General features: G+C 41.4%; 1 protein-coding gene across 3 annotated transcripts in view; it reads left to right on the plus strand.

Annotated features, from left to right (window-relative positions):
* Positions 1 to 27,736, plus strand: part of LOC111252135 (ras-related protein Rap-2a-like) — a 145,756-nt gene that overhangs the window by 108,579 nt on the left and 9,441 nt on the right. For all 3 annotated transcript variants that reach the window (XR_002674120.2, XM_022809628.2, XM_022809624.2), the window contains exons 2-4: positions 23,164 to 23,336; positions 23,736 to 23,921; positions 24,192 to 24,289. Coding sequence is in view for 2 of the 3 variants with exons in the window: in XM_022809628.2 (XP_022665363.1) it covers positions 23,164 to 23,336; positions 23,736 to 23,921; positions 24,192 to 24,289 (457 nt within the window). In the remaining variant the exon portion in view is untranslated. The remainder of the gene's footprint in view (positions 1 to 23,163; positions 23,337 to 23,735; positions 23,922 to 24,191; positions 24,290 to 27,736) is intronic.

The raw sequence follows: 27,736 nt of genomic DNA on the forward strand, positions 1-27,736 counted from the left end.
TATCTGAGTGGAGTTCGGAAAGCTAAATAAATGTACGCAGCAGCAGCAGCAGCAGCAGCAGCAGCAGTAAACTGTAGCCGTGAAATGGCGTCGAGAGCGGCGAAAAACACTCGTCACAGAGAAAGAAGTTATGGCGGACACCCAGTGAAAAATGCCTGCTAGCGAAACAGGACGCTGTTTGTTTCACACGTGCATACGCATATAGTCACACAAATAAACGGGTTGTTCGAGTCGTGGGTGCGACTCAGGACGACTTGTATGCGGGACTCCACGCAGACAAGCTATGCACCTCGTACCGCACTGCGGGTCACTGAAGCACACACTATTTCATCATGATCTCGTGCGCGACAAAAAATCATACCAGCCAACTGTGCTGGACTTCCAGAGTCGATATCTTGTCCTGTTTGAAGTCGGACCTTCAAGATAGATTGAAGTACGCTACCAATACAGAAAGAAGCTTTTACTCCGACTATCGCATCTTAATACCTTTACAGAACTCTAATACAATCGGATACTCTGATCTATAGTCTGCTATCGGATATCTGGTAGATAAATAAGGAATATATGTATTGTATGGAGCTCAAACAGACGTTTTGACATAGAACCTGCTATTTAGCAGAAATACAGGATAATAGCATAGTGAACAATGGTTAATTTTCAAGCTGATTCTACGACCTAGTTCTGAGACTGGTTTGCGGTCGAATTGCCTGTTTTTTTGTTTTCATAAAATGACTTTTTGCTTAGCAGGTGAAGTAAATAGGATGACTTCATCCGAGGGTAAGACGTAGCATAGGAATAAATATCTGAGCGGCTTTTTGGAAGAGCTTTTTTTGAGTAGTTGCAAAAAAAGTAATAGCTGGCAATAATAATAATAACAGCCAATAAAGCCTAGAGAATCGATGACGTTGAGAAGAATTTCTCAGCTGATGATCATCGTAGTTTTACAATGTATTCAACGATTCATGTTTGCGTAGCCTTTCAACGAAGCCATTTACAGGCGCATTAAGAGTGATTTTTGGACCATTCAGTAGATTCCATAGTTCTGATCGCTTCCTTTTTTTAACGACGCATATACTCATTCGACGATGTGAAAATGTGGGCCATTTTATCAGGTCTATTTTACTGCACTCGTTAGGTTTTTCCGAGCTAAATCGTGTCCCCAATGAAGGCTAGTGTAGTAAAGAAATTAGCAAATTTATTTGCTGCGTTTTACTAGCCACACATTCAAAAGATTAATACTTTATAGCTATGAATATCATCATTTGTTGTATACAGTTCGTACTGTAGACCTTCACTTGGAAAATCGGTCTCAAAGACTGCCTGCATTTAGTAGTTTTGTGGGCCTTTAGCTGCCGCTTCATATAGATCAACCGAAGAAGTGCAAGGCCAAATGAATGAGAGAAGTCGTTTATTAGATGAAAGTTGCTTATCTATAAGAACTATCGTACATTGCATTTCGTATTATCTGTCTAGCTCTAGCTTCCCATCAGGGTGTCTATGGCAAACGAACCGCCAAGCTTTACCTACCTTCGGGAGCAATAGCCGAAGGACAATTAGCTGAAATTTAGTTGGCCTTTAAGCCCTTCTTATTTTTCTTTGCTATAGCACGGTCACTAGCTTTCTCTGTCACGTGTCCACTTTCCTGTTCCTCGGGTAATCCACGAACTGTTGATTTTTTTAGACGCTTAGCCAGGCCTTTGGAGAAGGATTCTGTAAAAGTTGTCTTGACCCTCCCGTCATGGTCTCGGGCGATTGAATATGAAGATGTAGAAGGGAGTCCCCCAAAAGCGCAGATGAATAAGCGGCAAACCTCTTTTTAATACCCCCTTACCTCCACGTCTAAGCTCATTCTCCACCAAGAGTCATAGCAGGTCGCTGATTAGCTGGAAACTTAATAACTTCATACTGACGACGAGAGTCAACGAGCTAAGCGAGCACTGCTGTAGCTAAGTCTGCTAATGCCGGCTCAGCAGTGAATGGCAGATGGCCTTTCATTTGCTCTGTCGATGCCTTAGATTTTGCTTCACTACTGGAATATAGCCGAATAGAGCCTAATAGAGGAGCAGGACTACTACGTGCTGGTGAATAAGGACACAATAGTCACAGAAGAAAAACAAGGTTGACATGGAGTAGTTGTAGTGGCTGGCGTAGATTGCACAAGAAAAGAGAGACGCTGAGGCGTACCTGATTACATTAAGGTTACTGTTTAAATGTTGGGTTTTTTTCTAGGCTCCGTACGCATTTGCAAGATGTTGGTAAATATACGTCATACTTAATGTTGTAGCGATGTATAATAATGGATTAGACACACTTGCCAGTTTAAAATTAGGACAGTGTCAATAATGGGAACTGGCATGTTAGTTTCTTGACTGCTTCCGTCTAATTTCAACTTTATGACAGTAGGCCAAAGTATGGCATAGCTTTGAAGCGGGGAACCGTTCCAACATCGAACGTATTCCAGTTAGACACTCGAATGATACGATCTGCTTTCATTATCTGCGCTTTTTTCTTTGATAGAGCTACGGTATGATCTAGAAGCAAATGACTAATTTTTATTTCAAAGTAAAAGAAAAGCCTCCTTCCTTCCTAGTTGTTCTGTCCCAATACGAACCAAGACGTTCCGGTGTCTACAGGAACAAGCTTTCGGCGACGTCTAGAAGACTATCGTATATTTATTAAAAAAAAAAGCACCAATGGCTCCCGCTAATTATAATCAAGTGAAAAATTAGCATTTGGGGTTCAATACTAATACCTAAGGTTGTAGAAGAATGTTTCTCAGCGTATATTTCAAAGTGCATCCGTTCAGATTGAGCCGTTCAATACGGAAATAGAGTGATCAGCGAACCTTTTGAACGAACATCATTTATTGTTTTTCTATTTTATTTAATTTAATGGAAAAGCTTTCTTGTACAATACGGTTATTTAGCGTCAGTTATATAAAGCCGGGTAGTCCTACCGTGTCAAAATATCACGAACATTATTCATCTTATGCCCTTAGTGCCCCATGCCCAATTATTATATCAAAGAATTAACTAACTATTTTTACCTTGAAGCGCCACACGTCCAGTTTGAGTGCCACACAGCAGTTAACAATCTTTTCTCTTATGCATAGCATATATAGAGCTTATAGATTCTACCACGTTTTACCATATGCCGTCCAGCATCGTAAAAGCGCACCGGTGCATATTATAATATGTGGTGTTATACTTCTTTAGATACCTTTAGCTTACAAATATCTCCAATCAACTGCAATTATTGGTAGACCAATCTACCTTGGGAACTGGCATTTAACCAAGTTTTTAAACGTGCCCGGCTGGTTGTCGCCAATTTCTGGGATTACACATCAGTAAGACGGGAAGATCGACTGAGAGACATACCGAACAGAACTATAGTGCGAAAATAGAAGAAATTAGCTAGCTAGTTATTTACTGAATTAAAATATAATTCAATGTTTTGATTTGCTGTTAGCGTCTATTTGTTGGCCCCGCCTCGGTGCATGACGGGGTCCTAACATCGTTCGCAGACGGCTTGTCGATACGTGATGTAGCTTAGCCGGCTCTTCCAGTTTAGGTTGGTCCCGTCATCGTGTTACTATAAAAACATCTGCAAGAAGCAGGTGTCCGCTCGCCTGTCTCCATTTTCTTGTTGCATAACCGGTTCGTAGATGGTTGTCAGTGGCTCTAGCCTGATGTCTGCTGTACATAGAAGTCGATCATAACGCGAAAATAGCCCATGTCCTGCCATCCACTGGCTCTCCTCTGCCGTCCACACATATCATCATTTCATCTCGCCTTCAGTGAGAGCCATTCAAGCAAGAAGCTTCAATTGCTAGCTGGAAGTAAGACTGAACGCCACGGACGAATAAGCACATCAGACAGGGACAGCTGAACTTTAAGTTTGGCCACTGCCGAGTGACGACATGCACAGAGAGTTACAAAACCAAAGGAATCGGGAGCCCCGCATCAGCGTTTATTACATCTAGGCGCACAACGTTGAAAGAGGGTAACATTCCATGGGGGGACAACACGATCAGATGCCACACAAACAAAAAATAATTAAATTACCGCAACTTTTATATGTGATGTATGTGTGTTTGTGTATAGGCAAGCGACAGATTGATTGGGGTGACCAGGCCTGGGCTTATTAGGAATAAAATGTTTTTTCAAAGGGTTGCATTACTATCAGTCAAATGAATGGGCAACCAAATACTTAAAAATCGCTAAAAGGATACTGAGAACGTAGGAGCTGCAGGAGAACAGCGAATAAAACTGCCCCGTAAAAGTTTATGATTATTAAGATATTTTTCAATATCGGATGCTTACAATGTTATATATCATATTATGCATGCAGTTTTATAATATGGTGTATCATATTATAGCGTTTTGCTAGTATAATTGGCAGCATGATTAGAGGACATAATGAAATACCAGATATTGGGCGAAAGGCAAAAGAAAATCTATCTTGATGTCAATCAAGTAAAAGGATTTGTTACACCAAACATTACCAAGACCAGTAGCATTTTATTACGAACTTACTTTGTTATATGACGTGTTTGTGTTAAAGAAAAACTTGCCTTCTTTGATTATGTTAATAACTTGGGCGTTTCAGGTGAGCAAACCAACCCGGCTGGGCTTAACTGTATTGGAGCAAGTAATATTTATAACTAGCCTGATTTTGCTAATAACGCTGATTACCTAATCCGAATGTAACAAGGTAAACGGTTCATATATAAATGCATCTCTGTTGTGATTAAGGTGTTTTTGTATATTGATCTTAAATTGGCAAATAAGAGCTTATTCGTTAGATTACTTATGTTGAATTCGCTTTGTCATCGAGAATTGGCGTAACCCAATTTCAGCAGATGCTAGAACATCTTCACACCAGTACCCCGCAGTCTGCTTGAAACCTGTGCTTGTATAGTGACTTATTTCGAAGTCATCAGGACATAGGTCGTATGATCTTGGGTGGCTTCTGGCCTGGGACTCTCCATAGCTGTCGGTCCTGCAATCTTCTGGACATTACTACGAAATGCTCGCGCTCGATCTCCTACCTATGCAACCTCCTGAAGCGTGTCACGGCTAAATTTAATTGTCTAGTAAATTACTATTATAAGCTTAAAAAAAAATCAATAAGTTACATTGGTTGTTATCAGACGAGTCAAAATAGCGCGTAATCATACTAAGTTTAAGCTATTTTCAAACATCAAGTAAAGTCTGTCCACGGATTTAAGTGGCCTATTTTGATACGATCACGCCTACATGAGCAATGCTAGTGGCTTGTATACTCGCGTACGGCTGTATACATTAGATTAAAGTAGCTTCTCTTAGAAGCTCCAGGTTCGCCAGTGAACTATGAAGTGTATGCAGCTCTTAAAGACTATTTACATACTAACTGGGGTCACGGAGGCCCAGGTGATTCATTAGGTTACTCTTTTCTTAGAGCTCTGGACGTGCTACAAGCACATGTCTCCAAATCAAACGCCGCGAGATAAATCCTTTTTCAAACTATGCCGTAAAGGCATTTGTTTGGCAAACGATTTGATACAATCTTACGATAAGTGAACGCGTGTAGTAGATAATCTGGCACGATAACAAGTACCACGCTACTCAACTATACAGTGTAAATAGGAACAAATCTCATCCTCAGGTATACTTGTTCCACTACAGGCAGCTTCATTTGGTCTAGAATTTTGTTCCGTATGAAGGAATCGCTAGATGAATAAAATTGGTTTGAAGATGAAAAAGCGTTATGGAAATATTCATTAACGGACACGTGACGCAGTTGTTATTGTAAGTTTATATTACTAACGAGCGGAACATTAAATGTTCCAGTCATTGGCAAAATGTGACCCCGATCCAACAAATAACCGCACGCCAAAACACCCTTTTAGAAAAGGCTGGAAGCATCTGACCCAGGGCTAAAAAACCTATATTGTTTGTGGTCTAATTTTTGGCCTGCATACATTCATCCAACTCAAGGGTTGAACATTAGCAATACGATGTGCACGAATTATTATAGTCAACTAAACACTGTAAGAAAAAATTCTATAATAGATAAAATTGGTCTATCTTTAAAATAACGTGAAATATCTAGTTTTGCGTCTAAAAGTTTCACGGAACTGGATGGCTTGTCCTTGAGCCGCATTTGTTTTAGCAAAAAAAAGTAAAGCGTGCGTTATACACACATGACAATATGCAATCCCAAGGTTTTCAGTAAGGTTTACTAAATCTATGTATGGAGTGTTCTGCAATTAGCCCCAAAGGCGGGCATTATGTTGTTTTTTTGTTAAAAATTTAATCAATTGCTCAGTCACGCCACGGCATTGCAGAATATCTACAGAAACTCAAAGCTCAAGTAAATACATGCTTCGAGCGCTTTAGAAACGGACAGGAGTATGTCGAAAACGATCTTCGTCGTACAGTGATTGGAGTCACTGACGAGAACATGAAAAGGATGTAACAAGCCCCATTTGCTAACCGCCGAATCACCATAAGAGAGCTAGCGGAAAAGTCGAAGATCTCAATTTATGTCAAGAGATCGACCCGTTCAGCCTCAAAAGGTTTGCGGCAATGTTTGTGCCGAAACAGCTGAACGCCTAGAAGATAAACAACCGTGGAGAACTGCGTCAGAAAGACCTTCTGGCGTTCTAGAGAAGCCACTTGAAAACGCCGTTACGGATAGCCAGATGTGGGTGTGCGGCTACGATGAGGAGACCAAGATGCAATTTCTCGAGTGTCAGTTTAAAAATAAGCCCCAACTGAAAAAGGTCGCATGATCTAGGTATGAAACCTATGTACTTCGTAAGGTTTTCTTCGAGCGTCGGGAAATTTGCCGGCTCCACAACCTCCAAGGAGTACTATCGAAAAAATTGCGCGGGTCTGCCCGACGCAAAAAAATGCTAGAATTGTAACTTAACAAATCCTGGATCCTCCATCACGACAATGCGTCGGCCCACAGTTTACTGCTCATATAGCAGTTTTTGCAAAAAAAATTCAATGCGTGTATTAGCCAATCCTTGTATTCATCGGACCTAGCCCCCTTGCGATTTTTCTCTATTCCTAAAATAAAGCAGTAGGAAGGGAAACCGTTTTGATACTATGGACAAAATACAAGAATAATGGTTGGTCAAGCTGATAGTTATTCCGATGATTGGATTGGAAAAGTTCCTTGGGAAAAACTATGACATAAGTGTGTTACACCCGGCGAGGATTGTTTCGAAAGGGACAGCTTGACTTAGGACGATTAAACAAATCTTATAATTAATCTGAATCTATGAACAAACGATCTATTTATTTTTAAACAGGTAACTGTATGTTTATGGAACAAACGCCGTGAACAAAATTTCGTTCAAAGGAAATCCATAACAGGCACGAATTACCTTTGGCAAACATATAGTGTGTTTGATATTCTACAGTCCTCGTGTAGGACTTAGCATCGCATCGGCCTCCATTGCATCAAACAACAAATGCAACATCATGTTTATAGTGCTTTCTCTTGTTAACGCAAGCGTAACGAATCAAGTGCCTGATGGGCCTAAATGGGCGGCGGACCCTATTTAGGAAAATGGCAGTCATTACCGCCACACGCAAACCCTTTAGTGCTGGTCATTTGTATGTCATGAGATCTTAGTGAAAGGAAGTTCGTAGTTTCCCGATAAGCTCGACTCTTCCGCTTGCTATGTAGTAGCAAACAAGGGTACCTTGGGATGCCGAGGTGTTTACTCATGATAATTGAGAGGTAAGGAAGCCTGACTAGTCTTGTGACCCAGTCGGCCTCATTCCAACGAGGCTCTACAGAATAAAAACGAAGGACGCATTTACACTGCAGATGGGAACTGAAATTCCCAGTAAAGAATAGAATTCTACGGAACTCCATGCTGAAACGTTTAGCTTGTAGCGGCTATAGGTAACTTATCGATATTTATGCACACTCTTTAATAATTACATCAGCGTCAACCCGGTAGTGTTATGAATCATACTCTTAAGTATAAAAAAGTTCTTCAGCTTCCGCTAGATGTATTCGTCTTTAATAAACACCATATACGCACTTTTCGTGTATTTTATCTAAATAAATGTTTGGATAGTCAGTTATGCAGAGATCGCTAGATACATACATAGTACATATAATATTGCACGTTATACTCAATACGTCATATCTAACTGTTATGAAAAAATATCACAAGGTCACTATGTGACGTCTGAAAGTCGTCGTGATTCATGTCAACGCCCCTTGTGATCAACACCTAAAGCGGCTTCATAGAGTCTTCGATGACTCATGGAATAGACAGATAGACGAGTGGACTGTATCATCCACTTAACCTCGCCTTCTAGTTCAAATCTAGAAGTATTGTCGCAACTGAGGTTCCTGTACGGTTTAGTTCACACAGATTTCGGATATTGCCTCTACAAAAAGAGACAGCAGAATAGACAAATGACGCTCGTACTGCAAAATGGCGGTTCCACTAATGAAAGAAATCCAGTGGTACTTATTTTAAAATCACCTTGATGATGAATATTCGAACCGAAATCAGGCCACAGTATTCCAATTTAGTTCAAAAGCCCGTCGATACTATTGTTCTTCGAAGAGTAGGCGTTCCATGCACCTGCATTTTCAGCATTAAACAAAATAAGCAAAATAAGAAAAAACCATACAATAGGAACTTGCTTGAGCTTCAAATAACTTCCGTTGTTACGCCCTACTGCCTACCTGCATATAGACAACTTCACTGATAGGTAATTAACATCGACGCAGCCGAACGACCTTATCCTTACCTGTAGTCACCGGCTAACTTTTGAAAAAGGAAGCCTATCAAAAAGTAAAGCACAACTTTATGCTAGTTTCAAACAAGTATCTATTTCATATATCACTCAAATCAGATACCTTCTCTTAGGACAGCTGGGAAAAATCAGATAATTTACTGAATAGAAATAGCTGGATATGCATGCCCATAATGAGAACTTTAGTTGAAGCTGTTCCATGCGTTTCAAATACATTTTTCTGATTTTACCTTGTCAAAGGCATAATAAATAGAAACATTTCCTTTCGCTACTTTTTATGCAGCTTGAACTCGAATCAGACCAACCTTGGGAACCCAACGCGTCCCGTAAAAGACACAAAATATTTCAGCGTGTTCCAAAATCGCTTAGACGTTTAAGGCCAATTACGTTCACGTACGATGTTGTTAAACTGTGGCAAAAGATTACAGCTGTTACTAACGCCGTTGTAATGGGAACCTGTGAGCTCCGGTTCAGTTGTAGCGTACATGGAATGGAAAAAATCTCAGTTTAAGCCTTCCAAATACTGGCTTCGATTACGTATATATGTCGGCCAGTTAAGTCTAGCCAGACTCGTACGTAAAAAAACCTGATATTTCCATTACTTTTGGAAACATTTTTTTCTTACTTTGAACTTATGATGATTAAAACTCATGAATTTTTCGTGAAGGTCGTACCTGAAGAACTAACAACACTGAGAAAGGTGTGACCGCATTAAAAGTCGCCCTTTGCCTATTGATCAACCTTAGACGAATATACGTGTACGCTTTTTACACCTATGCAGAGAATGGCACTTACCGCCCATGTACCTCACATACACATTTGTCCTCGTTGACCCGTTTGGACGTCGCGCCGCATTTCGCGACTTTGCGTCCCACAGCTGTGGGTGCTATTCGCCCGAAGGCCTCACAGGAGCCAAAAATACCGAGGCAGTGTTTCCATATAACCTTTACTTCAGACAAAGTTGTCAGACCGGCGACTGGAGTAGGCCTATTTGCCTATTTTTTCGTATGCCACACATGACGGTCAACACCTACAATAGCGCGCCCGCAGAGCTGCTCCTGTTTCTGTTATAACAGCGCACTCCATTTTGCTGTAGCGGGGCATTCAAAATACGAACGCAACGCCAGCACAGCGAAGCATAGAGCAACGTAACGTGGACACAGAAAGTGCACGGGCAGGCGAAAGAAAGCCGCGAGTCTGAGAAGGCATCGTGGATAAGGAAGAGAGCTCGTGGGGTATTCAGGTATATTGAAATATAGCGCAATACCACAAAGGTTGTATTCGGGCTCTGTCTAGGTAACTGGGACACAACGGGGTTTCTGGTAACGTCATCCTCACGATCAGCAATGTCGACAAATGAACGTTAACCGCTATTTTAGGCTCACACATTCGATGACACAGCATCGACGACAAAATCTTAAAGTTGTACGGTGATAGGGTCTTCCGCGACGACGACGACCACATCAACTACGGTGAAAAAGGATCCTCGTTATTGCCGTCGTCATTGCCGTTTGCTGTGGTTGCAACCCCTGACTTAGCTTTTGCTTCTCTTTATCACCGCGTTTACGGAACGCTCATTCCATTGGTAACGGGAAATTCCTTCTGGATCTTCTGATGCATCAAGTAGATGCACAGGATCGTCGCTCGAAACCTTTCTAAGACGCATTGTGACAAAGGCCATAGGGCGGAAATGTATATATCGACCCAAGGGAGGAAGCGGCGTGAAGGCTCTGCGAGGGTCAGCGACACAGAGAGACCCAGCGACTGCTCGATTTCACCGAGGAACTTTAACATAGCGGCACCAACGCCAAACTTGACTACGTCCACACGGCGACACAGCAATAAAGGCTGGACGCACTATAACTTTGAGTCACCTGCAACGGACTAGCGACGTGACTCTGCACCTGTGGGTGGTCCCTCTGCATACAAAAGAGGGCCCCGGGCAACAGTTCCAAGAGGAATGCTGTAGACCACTACTAACATAAATGTTAAACGTGACGGCAGCAAAGGAACGCGGCAGACGACCCGTAAGGCGTAAAAGTAATCAACGTGGCAATGAAACTTGTATTGAACTGTACGCGACAGCAGAGTAGGTCACTCCCCCGCCATTCCAACTTCAATGGCGAATTCAGCAACGGGAGCCGGGAATGCGTTACAGAAACTCTTGTACACTGCCTAGCTATGTTTACTTAAGCCGATACCACATATAAGATGTTGGGATTAGTGGCCGGCTGAGTGTATAGCGCAAAACGGTGCTTCTTTTCGTGTATTTTGTGTTTCGTGCCCGATACACAAGTTTGACCACAATGATATTAAGCCGAGTTTACCTGTGGGTTCTTGTGCCAATAACTCAGATCGTCGTTTCGCGTGGCCTGTATTTTCACCTTATTAGTGAGGTGAGAAGAGAATGAAACAAGAAGCTGCGGCCTCGACGTGGGCTTTATTCATCAAATGAGTGCTTGATTTGCATATTTACGTGATAACAAGAAAAAAACTATTACTTCAGTTGTCAGAACGGGTTTTCCTTGCCTAGGGCAATTTGTAGCTGAGCGATTCCTGTTAACTTCATTCAGAGAGAGATGTCGTAATGAACCATAAAATATTTGATATTGTTTGCCTAATCATAGCAACTACTTCGAAGAATTACTTCAACTGATATAAACGAACATGGGTGAGAAACCTAAACATTAATGACGTTGAGCTTCTTTTCTGGTTACTGTTCGACCACAAAGACAATGACTACTTATTAGGAATAAGAACACTAGCTACATGAAGATGAGCCATCAAAAACAAATAAGATATGAAAACGCGCTTTGCACCACAATGTCGCGCTTTCGTATAGGAAACGCTTGCCAGAGTTGTAAGTCATCACCGCGTTGATCAATGCACGTATCTATCTAATTGTTTGGTTTATAAACAACCAGAGAGTATTTATGTCGATATATGGACAAATTAAGTATTTAGATATGTGCATATGTCTACGGCTGCGCCTACTGAGGCAGTTGAGCAGTTTCTAGAGCTTTGTCGCTGGTCACCTGTCCATGAATTTTGGGTAGAAGAGGCATAAATAAATAGCCGGATACGCTCGCGACGTCAGCAATCGGCCGAGGGCTTGGTTAAACCTAAATGCCCCTCAGCAAGCGACGAGCTCCTATAAATGACATCGTGAAGTTGGTGTGGCGACAGAGATCTTGTTTCCAGATGACGTTATTGCTTTTACTGCTGCTACTGCTACAGCGGTGATGGCTGACGACGTCTTCGACGTTTGCCAAAGATGCGTGGGAAATTGACGTCGGCTCGACGAATTCTTTTGAAGGAGGGATCCCGTGAGTGTGGGAGCTTCGAGTCCGTGAGACAGCTGACATTTGCTTTGAGTCTAAATGTGTAAGTGCTGCGGTTTCAATTCAAATGACTAAATGTTTCGTGTTTTAGCCTAAAGTAACTGTTTATGGCGTGTAGTAAACCTTGTTGGCATGCTGGGACATAGATAGACGTATAGAATGCGACCAATGTCCAATGGGTACGCATAGTTTGTTTGACTATTGAATTGATTACCATCATAGTACAAAAACGAAAAAGGGAACAAATCTTTACTTCAGAAATTGCCAGAACGGAGCTTTTACTATTTTGAAAAATAATTAGATGATATTTTACAGAGAGTCGAACCCAACAATTTGTACAATATCCTCCTGTCCGAGATTTCCTCAGATATTCTGTATATTCATTGTTCGATTGTATACAAAGTGAATTCAATCTTTCCCTTATAGGTTTCCCTTTTCTAAGTGGTTTCTACTCTAAAGATAAAATTTTAGAAATATTATATACTTCTAATAATATATTTATTATCATATTTTTTATTATCTTAAGTACTTTTATAACTATCCTTTATAGATTACGCCTCATGTACTATATTCTAAAAATAGAAATTATAAACCCTACTAATAACTTCAATGAAAATCTTTTCATAACTATTCCTTTGGAAGTACTATCGCTAAACAGGTTCCAGCTTTGGACAAAAGGTCTAGGTTAAGCGTTCATTTTCGTTTACAACCTATCCCATTCATAACCCCCAAGGTGGCTACCCTATACGAAAAAGTTTATATTTTTGTTATTTTCCTTTCGTTTTTACTAAAGCAGTCAATATTTAGGTACTGAAGCGGTTCTTTAAGTACTACCTGGATTATATTAAGGGATAACGAATATTTCTGGATTATGTTAAGAGACAACGACCCATCCATGCTGGGCTTGTGTCACCCTCTTTCGGGATATACCGTGTTTGGCATAAAACAAATAGTAGCACTCGCTAGTCTGCCCTGTCACCTCGCAACTCTGCGAGGGACGTACTTTCTTGACTAACATGTGTTCCCCTTGTAACGTACGGAGAACATGTGTAAAAAAAAAATAGAATCTGAAATCTCTAATGATCTACAACGAAATTACCAACTACTGAGCATTGTATCATTGGACCTTAATTCGTCACAAAAGGAAGAATCAGTTCAAGTAAGAGTCTTTTTTAGCCCCATTCTATTACTAAGTCGGCCCATTGTCAGGACGGGCCAGCCTCATGCATTCAAATGTTCACATCTTCGAATCAGCGAAAATCCTATCGCTTTATGGTGACCTGGTTCGGCCTACTCGCCGTTAAGTCCTAGTTTAGAAAAGAATACGAAAGGATTTTAATTCAGGACGATGCTAATCGACCTACTACTATACTAAGTGGCCGCCGAAGCTGTGCAGCTGCCAGAGATCAATCTATCTCGCTTACAAAACGGAATGTTCTGTGTTCTGTCAATACCTTTCATTATGGCAGATCGTACCTCTTTTTCCTGAAGTGCTGTAGTGCTTGTATGTACTGTAATGTACAGCCAAACGGCCGCAGCGAAATATTAGCGTCACTGCATCATCACAATAAATAACAAGGAGTGCTATGTCGAAAACGTGCCCCCATTTCACCACCCGATCATTTCGTTACGTGGATCAATGGAAGCTGCGGGAGCGTCGACTGATATATATATATATATAGATATATAATATATGTATATATAAGCCAACTGACCTTGTCGGTAACTGTTTGCTGAAAGTATTAGAGCGTACAGTCCAATACACAGAATTAGCTATTAGGAAAAAAATTAATTACGGTATCGTGTTGCAAATAAAGTAATTTTAAGTTAAACGATATACGACAGGGATCCTAAATTACAAGCGTTGATAATATTTTAAACTAGTTACATTTACAGAAAGCAACTACAAATAAATGTCCGCCTGAGCACTAATGCCAGCCCTTATCATAAATATGTTTAACCACAGATTTCGAAATGGTTAGAAATTTAGATCATACCTTTGCCTTTATTGAACTTTTATATACATACAATCCCACTTTACTGTCGTTGCCTTTACTATAATTGCCTCCTCTTACGAAGAGACAAAGGCAATCGCTATACATGTCACGTAACCCCATACGCAAACGCGTATGTTTGAAGGCAAGCAGACAAATATGTATTATTGGTTGTCATTGTTACCTACAACTGCTGGTAGAGTTCGCTGCCTATTGTTATGTCCGCAAATAAGGGTTTGTACATTGTTATTATGCCACGCTGAACGGTGAGAATCACTGTGATCAATCGGCCACTTTTCCCGTTGTTTCACGACAAACAGACAGCCACTGCCGCCCCTTCTGCCATTGCTACGATCGTCACAAAGAGCCTGTATTGACACTGGTTCAAAAACGAAAAACAGCATTTCTATTATCAGCGTTTCGTTATCTCTATTTGTCACGTCGCTGGGTCGTATCCGGTCAAAATGAACGTTTTGTGGTTAGGAACTTAGAGAGACGACAAACAGTTTAAATCTACCGCGAACGTACAGACTAGCCCTGACCGGTTGTGCTGGTCGCTCTGTTTTGTGCGCGGATTAATAAATCTGCCGCAAACAATAGAGTAGTTCCCGAATACCGCTCATTCTCTGAAGATCATTAGTAGCTGGTTGGCCAGCACAGCGAATAGAGCCGGGACAAAAACATGTCGCCTTATTTTGTCCTAGGACCGGCATTGCCACTAGGCTACCGACGCAACTGGCGCTGCTGACTGCCGCAAAAGTATTGCCGCTGTCGTTTTTCCCGTTGCTCGTCCGATTAATATATGCTATGGGAAGGCCATGTCAAACCGATGATGAAAGGCAGCGGCAGGATTGATCTGCAACAGGATTTCTTTGCACATGTCATAAAGCATACAATTGCAGAGCGTCCCGTTGGTCGCGGCGAATTTAGCGGCAATAGTTGCTTGAAATGATAAATGATACGAATTCAATGCGGAATTAATCGATGAAATTCCTCTGATATGAATGATATTACGTGATATCATATTGGACACGCAACATAAGCTTTATACGATACGTGAAAGACGAAAGCGATGTGTCCGTGAAAAATGTATTTGGATGATAGTATTAGCAGGGCAAACGCGGTTTGAAATTTCGTGTACCGTATAGCACGGAATAGCGTAAATATTGATCCTTGACCCTCTTCTCCTTTAGTCTCCTCTGAAATAGGTTTAGGAAAAACGCCATACAGGACCAGATCTACCCTCAACCCAACCTTGCTTGCATCGTCGTTAGGACGCTGTTGTTGGCAGCTAGCAAACAGCTCTTCATGTCGAGATTGGAGCACCTCTGCTGTGACACAAACCTAGCCCTCTTGCTAGTCAGTCCGTCGGCGCTCAAGAGGCCAATGATCGGCCATAGTTAGATGTTTAGGTTCGTCGGTTGTGAAGCCCCCGTAACACTCCATATACAAGACAGACGAAAAGGTGGGTAGGCGAGTACGAGAAGATAGCAAACCACTCATTCTCTCATAGCTGTTTCTTAGTGCTGCTCGTCATAATACAACGCGCTGCTACAGGATCCGTCTCATTGCTGTTGGTGGGTGGCCACGGTAGCAGATCCTTCGCCGCGACCGTCCTAACGAAAGTAAAGCTTATTAGCTGGTCGTTGTTCACAATACCTCTGGCATACATGGTAATAGTGGCTGTCCTAAGGATGCGTCCTATCTCGGGGCTTCTCGGCGAGCAGAACCACATTCAGTAATCAGGATTTGGCAGACGATGACCCAGTGTCCGTGTGGTCGAATTCTCGTTATGCCACTCCAGACGAATTAAAGCGCATCCCAACTTACGCCCACGTATTATCCACGAGTAATTTAGTATATTCTGTCTGCGATAATAGCACCAGCGGTAATGGTGACTATAGTGACTCACTTAGTTTGTATATCCGCGTGCGTGTGCGTAATTAGGGTATGACCACCCGCTGATGAAACCGAAGCAACAAGATTAAAGTGTTTGTTGTAAGTTACCTTAGTCACTTGCTTGACTGAGATGATATTGAAGAGACAGAAGGTAGGAAGGTGAGGCAGGGGCGTCAAAAAAGTGTCGCAAAGTCCGTGGACGGTAAAAAGCATATAGAATCCTAGAGATACCTAATGTAACGCAAGTGAATCCTACCATTGACCCCTAAAGCTTTGTCTGTTCAAAAAAAATCAAGATTTTTACTTTTGCTCTTGAAAAACGTACATCGAAATAACTCGATAATTATTATTATATTACTATTCGGTTTCTGTTTGAATGACTTGCGTAAAATGGAGACTCTTCAGCAGTCGAATGACTTCGAGCACTCTGTGCACACAAATATATACATATACATGTACATATGTATGTACACATGTTACCATTCGCGTTACCTTTTGCAACATGGAACAGTATAAAATATTTAGGCAAAGCGGTTAAGTTAAATCCTTTTGTGAACTGAATCAACCCAGCAGGTCGTTTCTGTCTACAACTTAGCAGTTATGTGCAACCCATTATCAGTATCTACAAGTTGAAAAGACAATTTGCTTGATATTCACTAGAATTATTAAGTGTTTGATCGTCTCATCTTCTGATGTGTGTCTTCGATAACCTCGCTATAAACCCATTCAGGGGCAACCTTCGACATTGTAACGGACTCGCAGGCAGCACCGAGCTGGGCAGTCCGTTACACCTGTACTAGCTGTTGAACACATCAGTTCGGCTCAGCACATCTGAACAACCTTTGTCCGATGAGCGATTACATTGCACATTATGGTGAGGGGTATCATTTTCAATAGATCTCCTTTGATGTTTTCATCTCTATTCGTATACTCAACTGTGCAACAATCAAAGTTACTCTCAGTATGAGCCCAAGTCCGATCTGCCTTGCGCAGGCTGTCAGACAAATGCAGAACTGTCTGTTCGGATTACGAACTGAGCCCGTATGTATTGCATTCGTCGCTTTATTTAGGTCCCCTTAACCTTGGTACGAGAGACAGAAAAGCAGGTAAACGTAAATAGAAGAGAGACGGCTGGTGCTAGCACTGACGGCCTTTGGTTGCTTGGTGGACCTATTTTCCACCCAAACCGACTTCATGGCGAGCGGTTTGAGTCCAAGTTCGGGCTATGGCCAGCGGCACCAGTCCTAGCGCTGTTTAAGGTGAGGCTGTAAATTCTATTTTAACGTACGTTGAAGTGGGCACATTACCTTACGAGCCACCGGCGTATGCGACTCCCTCATAATATGACGAAAAACGTGAATCATACAAGCGGCTTCGGTCATATAGCGACGAAGATCGATGTCGTACGGACCTATACCGAAGTTATGTGTGGTGATACGCAATCAAATATAACATATGCTAAACTAGCTGAAGACGATGCCATATTTTCATATGTTTTGTTTCTGTTTTAAGGTGCTGTCAAGGCATAAAAGACTATTCCACTACAAAACGGTGCAGCGGGTAATCTTTATGTTGCAAACGAATAACACAGCGACAACCTAAACAGGTTTAGGTGAAATGACAATAAAAAGCTAGTGTCGGAAACTTGGAACTACTAGGCATTTGTAGACAAAGTAACAAAAAAAAAAGACAAATTTGCAGAGACGCACATGAGCCAGAACAGTCGTTTTGATCAAAAAAAAAGTTCTTACTTAAAAACTATTCTGTTGTTCACGTACAATATCTAACTTACGGAAGCGGCTTGCCTCACGTATCGCTATCCTTAATTATTCTATTCACTAGAAGAGAATGCGTAAACTTCTTCTCTCCGTATCGTGGGTAACTATTTCTGGTTGGCTGCTCGTTACGTTTAGAATACAGCGGCACAGGGTCATGGTAAGATATCGAATGAAGCTTCTTACAGGCGAGCTCTGAGAGCAATGGTCAAATTATGAGATGTTATTTCCATTGTTATCTATTCGTTGGAAAAAGATTACCCTACCGATGCTCGCGGCTAGGCACTGCAAGCGACCACTAAGCTTCTTGAATATTTTCGTGACCTATGGGCTAGAAACGGGTGCTTGCATCAGTTACACTTATGGACCTTCGAAATTCATCTAGAATAATGCGTCCAATCTTCTGAGTCACTGGAAGTACAATCCACTGTCTACCAAAACGATACCATTAGACAGGCGTACTTTCGTTATACAGCAATGAAAAGATGCTTATAGCACTATATATCACTTGTTTCCGCTTACCTTAAACTTAGGTGAAGGGTACGCGTAAAAGACATTTTTACTGGGGGGTTCTCGATTGTGCATTGTATGTGTTCGCATATTATTATTTTATGTAAACATCATACATAATATATTAAACCGGAGCTTCGACAAGCGGTACACTACGCTGCCCTCCTTACATACTTAATAAATCCGATACTAATAAATTAGGCTCATCAGCAGATGCGTGCACGTAAAGGCCCTACATTCAGGATCGTATCATCTAATCAACACAGGATATGTAGAAGGCTTCAACAGTCATGCACTGATCGTTGATATGCGATACCCTCCAAGTATGTCTTTCTTCTTTTGTACTACATAAGATAGAGTAATACCGAAAACGATCTGTCGAAAAATGCTAGACCCGCCCCAGTGTATGATGTTTTTGTGTTAATCAGCCGAAATCAGCTACAAGCGCTTCGATAGAGTCGTTGTAATTTCAGTAACGTGATTAGGATCAGGTGGTTTTTACGGAAAACTTATCTCGAATCTTAGACTATAATTACGGATTTTTTTTCACTTACTACTTAGTTCATTATTAGCGTATCGTTTGTTATTTCCAACTGTTGATTGCTAAAAGGTATGTAATTCGGTCCTTTTCGTTCGCACAGTTAAGGAGGGGTGCCGAAATGAAGCATGCGTTGATAAAGTTGGGTCGATATGAGATCCATAGAAAGCTAAATCAGTTACTATATAATTTGCATCTCCATACAGGCGTCAGCGCCTGTGTGGATTTGCCCCAAAACATCGTTATACCAGTCCAGTTTTTACGTACCCCGTATTTGCGTACGAACGAAACGATAATAATAGCCTCTGGCTAGAACCTCATATTAGATCCGAACCGCGTGTAACCACGTGCGGTGTACGCGAATTGAACAGACGTTAAGTATATATTGGAATATCTTTATGAGCAATAGAACAAGGTGATAGCCTTCAACCTTATATACGCTGAAATCAAAGTCCTGCAAAACAAACCTGTGCCATGTCGGCTAGAAAATATATCTTGCGAGTAATTTCGAGAAAAGAAACACATCGATCTGCGTATCTTCGATTCTTGACAACTCGATATCTCTCCCCTCGCCTTTCGTGCGGAAAAATGCCACTTAAAGTTACTGAGCTTGCTATCTACCGTAATTTATACCGCAATTTCTGCTCAATAATGGCAAGTGCCCGAGGTAAAGTGCCCATTTCTAGTAACTATTCCCCTCGAAATAGATGTTGGTTCGAAATCAATGCTTATCAGCCGATTTCGGCTCTGTTGTCACCTTTGTTAATATTAAATGAACAAAAATCCTAGCGGCGTATTCGTGTATCTCAGAAGTCGCATACTACTTATAATGTCGTCTTTTCGCTATGTATATTGCGAAAACGTCTGATATGATCGTTAGTCAGTGAGGTCAGCCAGAACAGAGCTCTGACACTCGCAGGGGTCGAACAAATGGCCGTTTCGAGGCAATTCGAGGCATCAGACCTAGCTGAAGTTCACTGGTGATTCACCGTCAGACAATTCCGAGAACATGTCGTCACGTTCGAATTTTCACTCCCTAGACCTGTCTATTGAAACCTGTGCTAATTATAACAGTCGGATCACCAAGTGGAAACGATGCAATTTTAAGTGTGACTTTACCCTAGCTAACCTACTGTCCAATGAAGTGGCTCAAGTAAGCTTATTGTAAACAAAACAATATCCAAATATATACGAATTTGATAAAAAAAAATCCAGCAGCGTTGCTACTGTAGTCTATACAATATTAAAACGCCTGCTTTTACATACATTTTAGACACACAAGTAGATAATTACAAGACGTACATGTAAAAGGAATGTCTGTAAATAGCGTATATACGCTGATTACGTTATTCCTTGCCTCTTAGCGCTGTTGCAAGTCTATTCCACGATATCACTGGATCCGCATGTATAACAGGTAATCGATTCAAATAGTTTTATGTTTTTTGATAGCCTTAGAGTCTGAAATCCTGATCTGTTCTATAGAGAAAAAGGAGACATAACCTTATTATCTTCAATGCCCATTCATAAACAAATCTGCTTCGACTAAAGGGTAAGCGCTTAATTGAAGATACAGATTTGCCTGGGTATGCGTTCTCGCTTTGAAGTGTCCGTTTCTGTTACGTGTGCAACACGTCATAATGATGGCTTCCGACGAACGAGTTCAATAAATTTTTCGGTATCGTAGCAAGTGGTTGAACACACAGGAAATCGCAGCTAGAGTTCCGGCGGTAATAGAACGTATAGCGAGTAATCTGCTATTGGGTCTGCGATGTACAAATAATTAATTATACATTGATCACTGTCTACGGCCGATCACTATGGCCGATACCCATGAAGCACCGCATGTCTTCATGGCTATCGGCCGGCAGAAACGAGCGCCACATGCAGTCTTCGTTGCTATTGCAATGATTTTCAATGATTACATTGTAGTAATTGTCCGGTAGAAAGCTTCTCAAAAGTATCAACTCCTTCGACCATCATCTTCTATTTGACTGAGTAGTATACGTGCGAAACAATGTTCGTGTATAGGAAAATCAATGCAAGTATAGAAGTGTGCTTTAGGGAACGTAATAGGGCAAAAGAAGATATTAATGTGTTACACAGTCGACGCCATAGATAAGGTCAAAGCTGCCGCTAAACATTAGCCTAATTGAGTTGCTGCATGCAGAGGTTAGGTTGCAAGGCGCTATACCTAGTAAAGGGTCCCATAAATTACAATGCACCACCAAGTTTCACATATATAACATTACACATAAATGCGGCACGTTTTTCATTGATTAAATATCATTTATAGCTTTTTGTATGAGTGGTGATATATCTTCTATATCCGGCGTATGGAAAACGCGAGACGCATACACGCACTGTTTATAGAATTGTTATACTCTCTAAGCTATACTAAATGTTAAAATCTTGTAGAATTTTATGCAAACCGTATTATCGTTTATTTGCTAGCAAGCTCAATTATTAACAAGGCCGTTATCCTCCTCGGATTTTTCCCGCGCCCCGCGTGCCTTCTCCTGCGCCCCTACCCCCTTCGATTGATGGCAGGGAAAATTATTACGACGAAGCGATAGCAATTAAAGTTCAATAAACAGGACATGAATAAGAAAGGCGGTGCTTAAAAATAGAAAAAAACTAAAAATAAAAAAGCGATGAAAAGACTGGATCTGTCGATCCTCCACCTCGATTATATTAAGCTTCAGTAAATTACAGCAATAACGGTACGGGTATGGTGGGAGCTGGCTGGAGGGCGAAGGGTATTTCGACGAAATAACTAGCTAATAACCTTTTTGTATCCTTTGTTTTCGCTTTTAGTCGCCGGGCGACACAGCAGTTCAGTGGCTTCCTTCTCTCTATCACTTTGTTTCTGTCAAAGTTCACGACGTTCGCTACGATAATATTTGGGTTGAAATACTGGCTCCTTTTTTTGCTCCTTCTCTACGTAATTTGCGTTTGTCCTCCTGTTAATGGCCGTCAAAGTCAAGCTCCGTTCGAGCTCTAGTGTTTTAGCAGAAGCACCTACACAGATTGAAGTTACTCTAGAATACGCCCTAGGCTACGTCGTCGACAAAAGAACCGCTCAACCGCCCCCTGCGCCAATTCATTGGTGTACCTGGACAACACCGTACCACACCCGGCACCCGTAAATAGTATACGCCTTCATGCGCGAGCATGATACGAACAAGATCAAGTTAACGGTTTGCCTGGCGCTTGCTTGCCCGTTCCGGTATCCATTCGCATACCAATCACCGAACGACGGTTTCGCCGACAATTTACAATAATGGATATTTCTCTTTTATCCAGTTTACCAGTTGGTGGAAGAAACTGAACAAACAGGTCAAGTCGCCGTGACTTCTTTATTTTATCTTTTGCCGTTGCACTTCACCGGGCTGTCACTGCGAGCCTATCGGCGCAGGGTTCGTATCGCCTTTAACCAAGCAGCCTAACATGAAGGTACCCCTGCAGTAGTTAGTTTCCGCTTTTCTACTGTATAATACCCAGCCATATGGACCTCAATTTCGATAGGAGAAACAATTATAATCGTAATTCTAGTAATATTAATGAAGTGAACACGAAGAAAGCCTAGAGCTGGCTTGTCAGTGACGTAAACATTAGAACAGAGAATACTAGTGCTATCCCTAAAAGAGAGATACGCTATCCCTGTTTGTAAAGCTATCATAAATTTAATTTCAAATATGGTGTAAACAACCAAATATCAGCCAAATACATTGTGGGAAGGGTTTTTACGTTATTTCGTATAATTTATTCCTATGAAGATACATGTGCAAGTTACGGAATAGAGCGCACATCTCATGGTTTCAGTAGCTGTGGTCAGGAGGTTCTAGAACCGCAAGCTTTAAAACACTTCAAACTGTGGACGAGCCAAGAAAAGTAATTCAGTTGATGTTCTATTATATTATTGATTTGTCTCAATAAAATGGAACACTGGCAAGATATACCATGCCGTCCGCGATACAAGTGATAGCTGCGGTGTGTGTAAAGTGCATAGCAAAATTGTCGGGGATACGCTTTACGCTGATATTGCTGGAAGCCCAACTTCCCGCTGATTTACTTATCAGCCAATGTACGAAAAATGGCGTGCCCCACTGGCCTTCCGCCCCGTCCGTAATTATGGATATTCTTGGCCTGAACTCTACTTGTCGTCTGGCAGATCAACTAACACTGAACTGTTATCGTTTTCCAACCGTTGTTGCTCATGTTCGGTTGCTATATGTTTTGTTAAGCTTGAATGAGAGCTTGTCGGTCCTTCCGATCCAGTAAGCCATTTTCCTCGATCTAGTAACGGTAGAGCTTATATTTGCTTTGCAGGAATTTCCAGAACAGGCAAATATTGAGAGTCCTCAGGATGACGTCGTTGCTGATCTACCGTGCAGTCCAGCAGTGGTTCGTAAGTCGAAATTTCCGTACAACCCATTACGGGGTGCAAGACACTCGTTTTCTATCGATTACGGTGATGTCCTTCCTGTGCACAGAGGAAACAGGTAATCAACACATATTAGTTACCTCAATTCACGCATATACAGCAAAAAACTTCATGCAACAGATACCAAGCTTGCTCATGAATCTCTAAGCAGCATAGTTTCGTTTGCTTGATATGAGATGGCTTTCAGCCGTCTGTCACAGCTGGTGTCTTTGATAAGTAGATAGTGTTTATCAAATGGTTTTGCCGATTGCTTGCATTATTGTCGAACACGTCATAAAGGGAAACACGTCCAACGAGTATGTGTCTGACACTCGCATGACTTCTAGTATAATATAAACTTGCTATATAGAAGTTAGCTTCTATATAGCAAGTTTATATTAACAACGGCTTTACTTATATGGTCTCGAAACATGGTCCATTGTTGGAATATTGCGAACTATTATGAAATTATTCACAGAAAACCACATGCGGCTTTAACGGGTGCTCCCATGGGAAGGACACCGAGCAACGGGCAGCCAGACAAAGCGCAATATCGGGTGGTGTTTTTGGGAGCTGCCAAGGTTGGCAAATCGGCCATCATTCATCAGTTTCTCTATGAGAAGTTCCTGCACGACTATAGCGCCACTGTCGAGGAGTTCCACAGGTAATGCACTTTCCATAGTTCTCGTGGTCGCAGTACATTTCCGGTGTAACCAACTAACTGCATAGGCTGTTGTATGCATTTTGAAACCAGTCCAATTAGATGAATTGGACTCTGAAAATTCAAAAGGTCGTTTCGTCGATTAGTTGCAGTTACTCACTTCACGGTATTTTTTTTGCGTAACTAAACTCTATTGGATAAGCTCACATTTCTTTCCGATAGATGCCCATTGTCCAAATGGCTAATGTGCTTTATTCGGTACGATTCTTCCAGGGGCGAATACGACGTGGGCCTGGAAAGCAAAGTCTCTCTCGACATACTCGACACGGGAGGCAGCTGCGAATTTCCTGCAATGAAAAGACTTGCCATAGGTTAGTTTAATACATGTAATAATTACACTCATAGCTAAGTTCGTGCACGCAGGACACCAGCGTGTTATTGCTTGTAGCCATCTTGCTGAAATCGCCGAAATAGCTCTGTGAAAAAGCTAAGATGACTTACACAAAACTACATAGCGTTTGTGAGCGGAGACACATATCTAGCGTATATGGCTCGTATACGTTTCGGTCCCGTTTTTAGACAATACCGTATTATTAAGTTTCGGTAACTTTCGTAGCTACAGTCTATTAGGCTATTGTCTGCAGGCATACCTATATACACGTCATGCCAATAGCTAGAACGACATTTTCCGTTAATAATAGTGCTCATTGATCAGAATAGTGTAACTGTGATCTAGAAATATTGCAACACGTTCAACAGGCTATTTCTGGATATCTGTCTGTTACTATCTAACAGCGACATGGATATAATCCCATTACGTGTACCTCCCTGTCTCCGTAGAGAAGCGATCACCCTGGATGCCCACGAGTCACGTTGTGGCCTTTATGTAGGTATTAAATATCTCAAAAGAAGGCCAAAGCTTACAGTTTAATATCGCATACAAAGCCAAGATTTTTTTACTTTCTTCAACCATTTTGACTTTTTTTTTAATAATATAATTTAGCAAGCGCAGTTAGCGATTGAGCCAAGTCCCCGATAAATGTATGCTTGTTATATTACGATGTTTAATACGCTTCAGGGAAGTTCGTTAGGCCACTGAGGTAAGATGAGATTTAACTAAATTATGATATTTGACAAATTTCATGTTACGAAACAAAAAAAGACCGACACAAAAAATACCGGTAAAAATGTTTCGGACATATTGGTACGTACAGACATAGAAACAATTACATCGAAATTTACCCCATACGATATGTGCGTATTTTGTTGTCAATAGCCAGTCGATCTGTAGGCCTAATTCTAAATTCAGGAAACTATTCACTGCCATTATTCGCTAGCTCTGTTTTCAGTGTAAATAATAAAGATACTATTTCAAGCGATCACAAAAGCCCTGTTTTTAGCTCATGTTCGAGTGTAGTCCTGGTATAAAGACCCATATAGTCGGGTTCGGTAGCTCTATTATGTTCCATTTCACAAAAAATACATTTTGCGCTTAGCGCTTACCTAGCTATTAACGTGCCATTTGCTGCAGTACACGTTACGGTTTAAGTTAACCAAAACTATTTTAATGAACTTTATTCCACAACGCTCTGCGACTATACAAAATCCTTCTAGCTTTGCTAACCTGATTAGTTCCTACTCGTTACCCCGCATCTACCTCACAGCTACTTCGTTGCCCTTCAAGTACCTCTTACCTCAGTTCTTTTTACGAGGTGCTATGGCCTGGCCAAGGTTAGCTCAGCAATGCTCGATTCTCGCAGGAAGCACCCACAATTAGATTAAAAGCTGATGCAAGTTAGACAGCTGTATACTTAACAGGTATGTCCTTGACTCAACGGACATAGACTGATTGTCCGTGGGAAAAGAGGCAGTACAGATACAAAGACAACGGCTGCTTTACAGACTGACTCAGATACCTAATTCCAGCTTTCATTACTCTAGGTAACTTAGCATTGCTTAGTTTAAGGCGATTAGCTCCGAGATCAAATTGTCAAAAACTTGGGTCCTGACGGGTGTTTTGCAGCTTAACGAAGTATGCCGCAAACCACGTCGCTGATACCCCCATTGGGAACACAATAAAACGAAATATTAGTACAACAAATGTATTGATTCTCTAGTAAATCTACACACATAAGTAGAATTTTTAAGGTGATGTTCCTTTTTGCGTGCTTGACACAAATGTGACACAAATGCAATGACACCGATGTTTATCCATTGCAGAGTAATTGAAGACGTTAGGCTGTTTAACGTTTGCAGTTCACCGGAATTTTTGAACATACCAGAGCAGATTACGACAGCTAAGCCGCCTAAGTGGTTGTTGACCAAAAGTAACCATGTCGATCATTATAGAATCGAATAATGAAAAGAAAACAAGAGCAACCTAATGGAAGCATTAAAGCAGAATGAGATGATAAAGCGGAACTCTTTCGGTGCTACAGAGTTATTTCGCGCCAGCATGTCTTGCGACACGATGTAATCGACAAACAGGATCACGGAAGCGGACTTTGGGAAACGCCCCACCGGTCTCCCTACTGAATACATTTCTTGTCCCCGCGTATCAGCTTGGGGGGTATATCTGCCTCTTCGACGATTACCTTCTTTGAGCTCTCATCCACGCACCTACAAGGGCTCGTCAACTGGAGAAAAAACGTGTCGATATAAGTGATGTCGAGAAATTTCTGCGCAGTGCGAGTCGATAGCTAAACGTGAACCGTACCTAAGTTATTCGCTTTGTCCTTCCCGTGTCCTTTCGGTGGCCTTACCGCTCGAAGTTGTATCTAAGAAGTTACAGACTTTCATGAGTGCTTTCAAGGCGTTCATCTGGGGTTTTCAACTACTCATACATGAGTCTACATAGACATGGCGGAACTATCGAACGATGCCGTGTTTATAATCGAAAATGTGTGACTAAAATTGTGTAAAATCAAAACGAAGTGTAGAATTCACTGGACAGTTTACCAGCTAGCCGAATCAAAAAATAATTACTGATGTTTTTAGCAAACTCTTAATAATATCAAAGACATGCTTGGAGATCGGATTTAAAATACAGCAGTTTCAACCTGCAAAAAAAAACTGTTCGAAACAGTTTCAGGACTATGAACCAAAAAAGTCGGACTTGTCATCTCAGATGGTTCAACCATAGAGACGACCGGAGCTGCCAAACTATGAGTTTCTTTGTTGTCACAAGTTCTGTGCAATGGATGACTGACCAGACTTATAAGTGTTGATATCAATAGCCTTACTGATAGCTGTCTGACTGCATTGCAACAGACTATGACATCATAAGGGAATTGGGACTAATGAGTAATAATCAGACGCAACAAGCAAATCCAAACGTCAGGGCTGTTACACGCCTTACACATAGACTTGTTTCGGTGGCTCTGGTTGAACGTGGAAGTAAAAAAAAAACGTAAATCATGACTGTGTGAATAGTATAGAATACAAATGGCCGTTTCTAGGCCGTTCTGAAAACGGTTCGTTATAGCATACCCAGATCACACGGAAGTGACATTCTAGAGAGATCCAAGAGCGGTCTTCGATAACGATGGAAAATTATAAATACACCGTTCTGAGCTGGTCGCTAGATTGTGTGCACTGATTTTTAGGACCCTCCGCAAATGAAACCCACTTGTTATTTATCTCGGATTATATATGAATTAGGAGCTGTTTTCAAGCCGATTTTCTGTGACTCCTGTGTGAAATCATCCTCCACCAAAAATGTTGTATTGTTCTTGCATCGTATGTGCGCGAGCGTTTCGCGAAACCCACAAGTCAAACCGTACTTAAAGTTTTTCTTATAATTCGACTACGTCAATAGA

The sequence above is a fragment of the Varroa destructor genome, unplaced genomic scaffold, assembly GCF_002443255.2.
Source record: "Varroa destructor unplaced genomic scaffold, Vdes_3.0 BEIS01000005.1, whole genome shotgun sequence".
NCBI classification, from domain to species: domain Eukaryota; kingdom Metazoa; phylum Arthropoda; class Arachnida; order Mesostigmata; family Varroidae; genus Varroa; species Varroa destructor.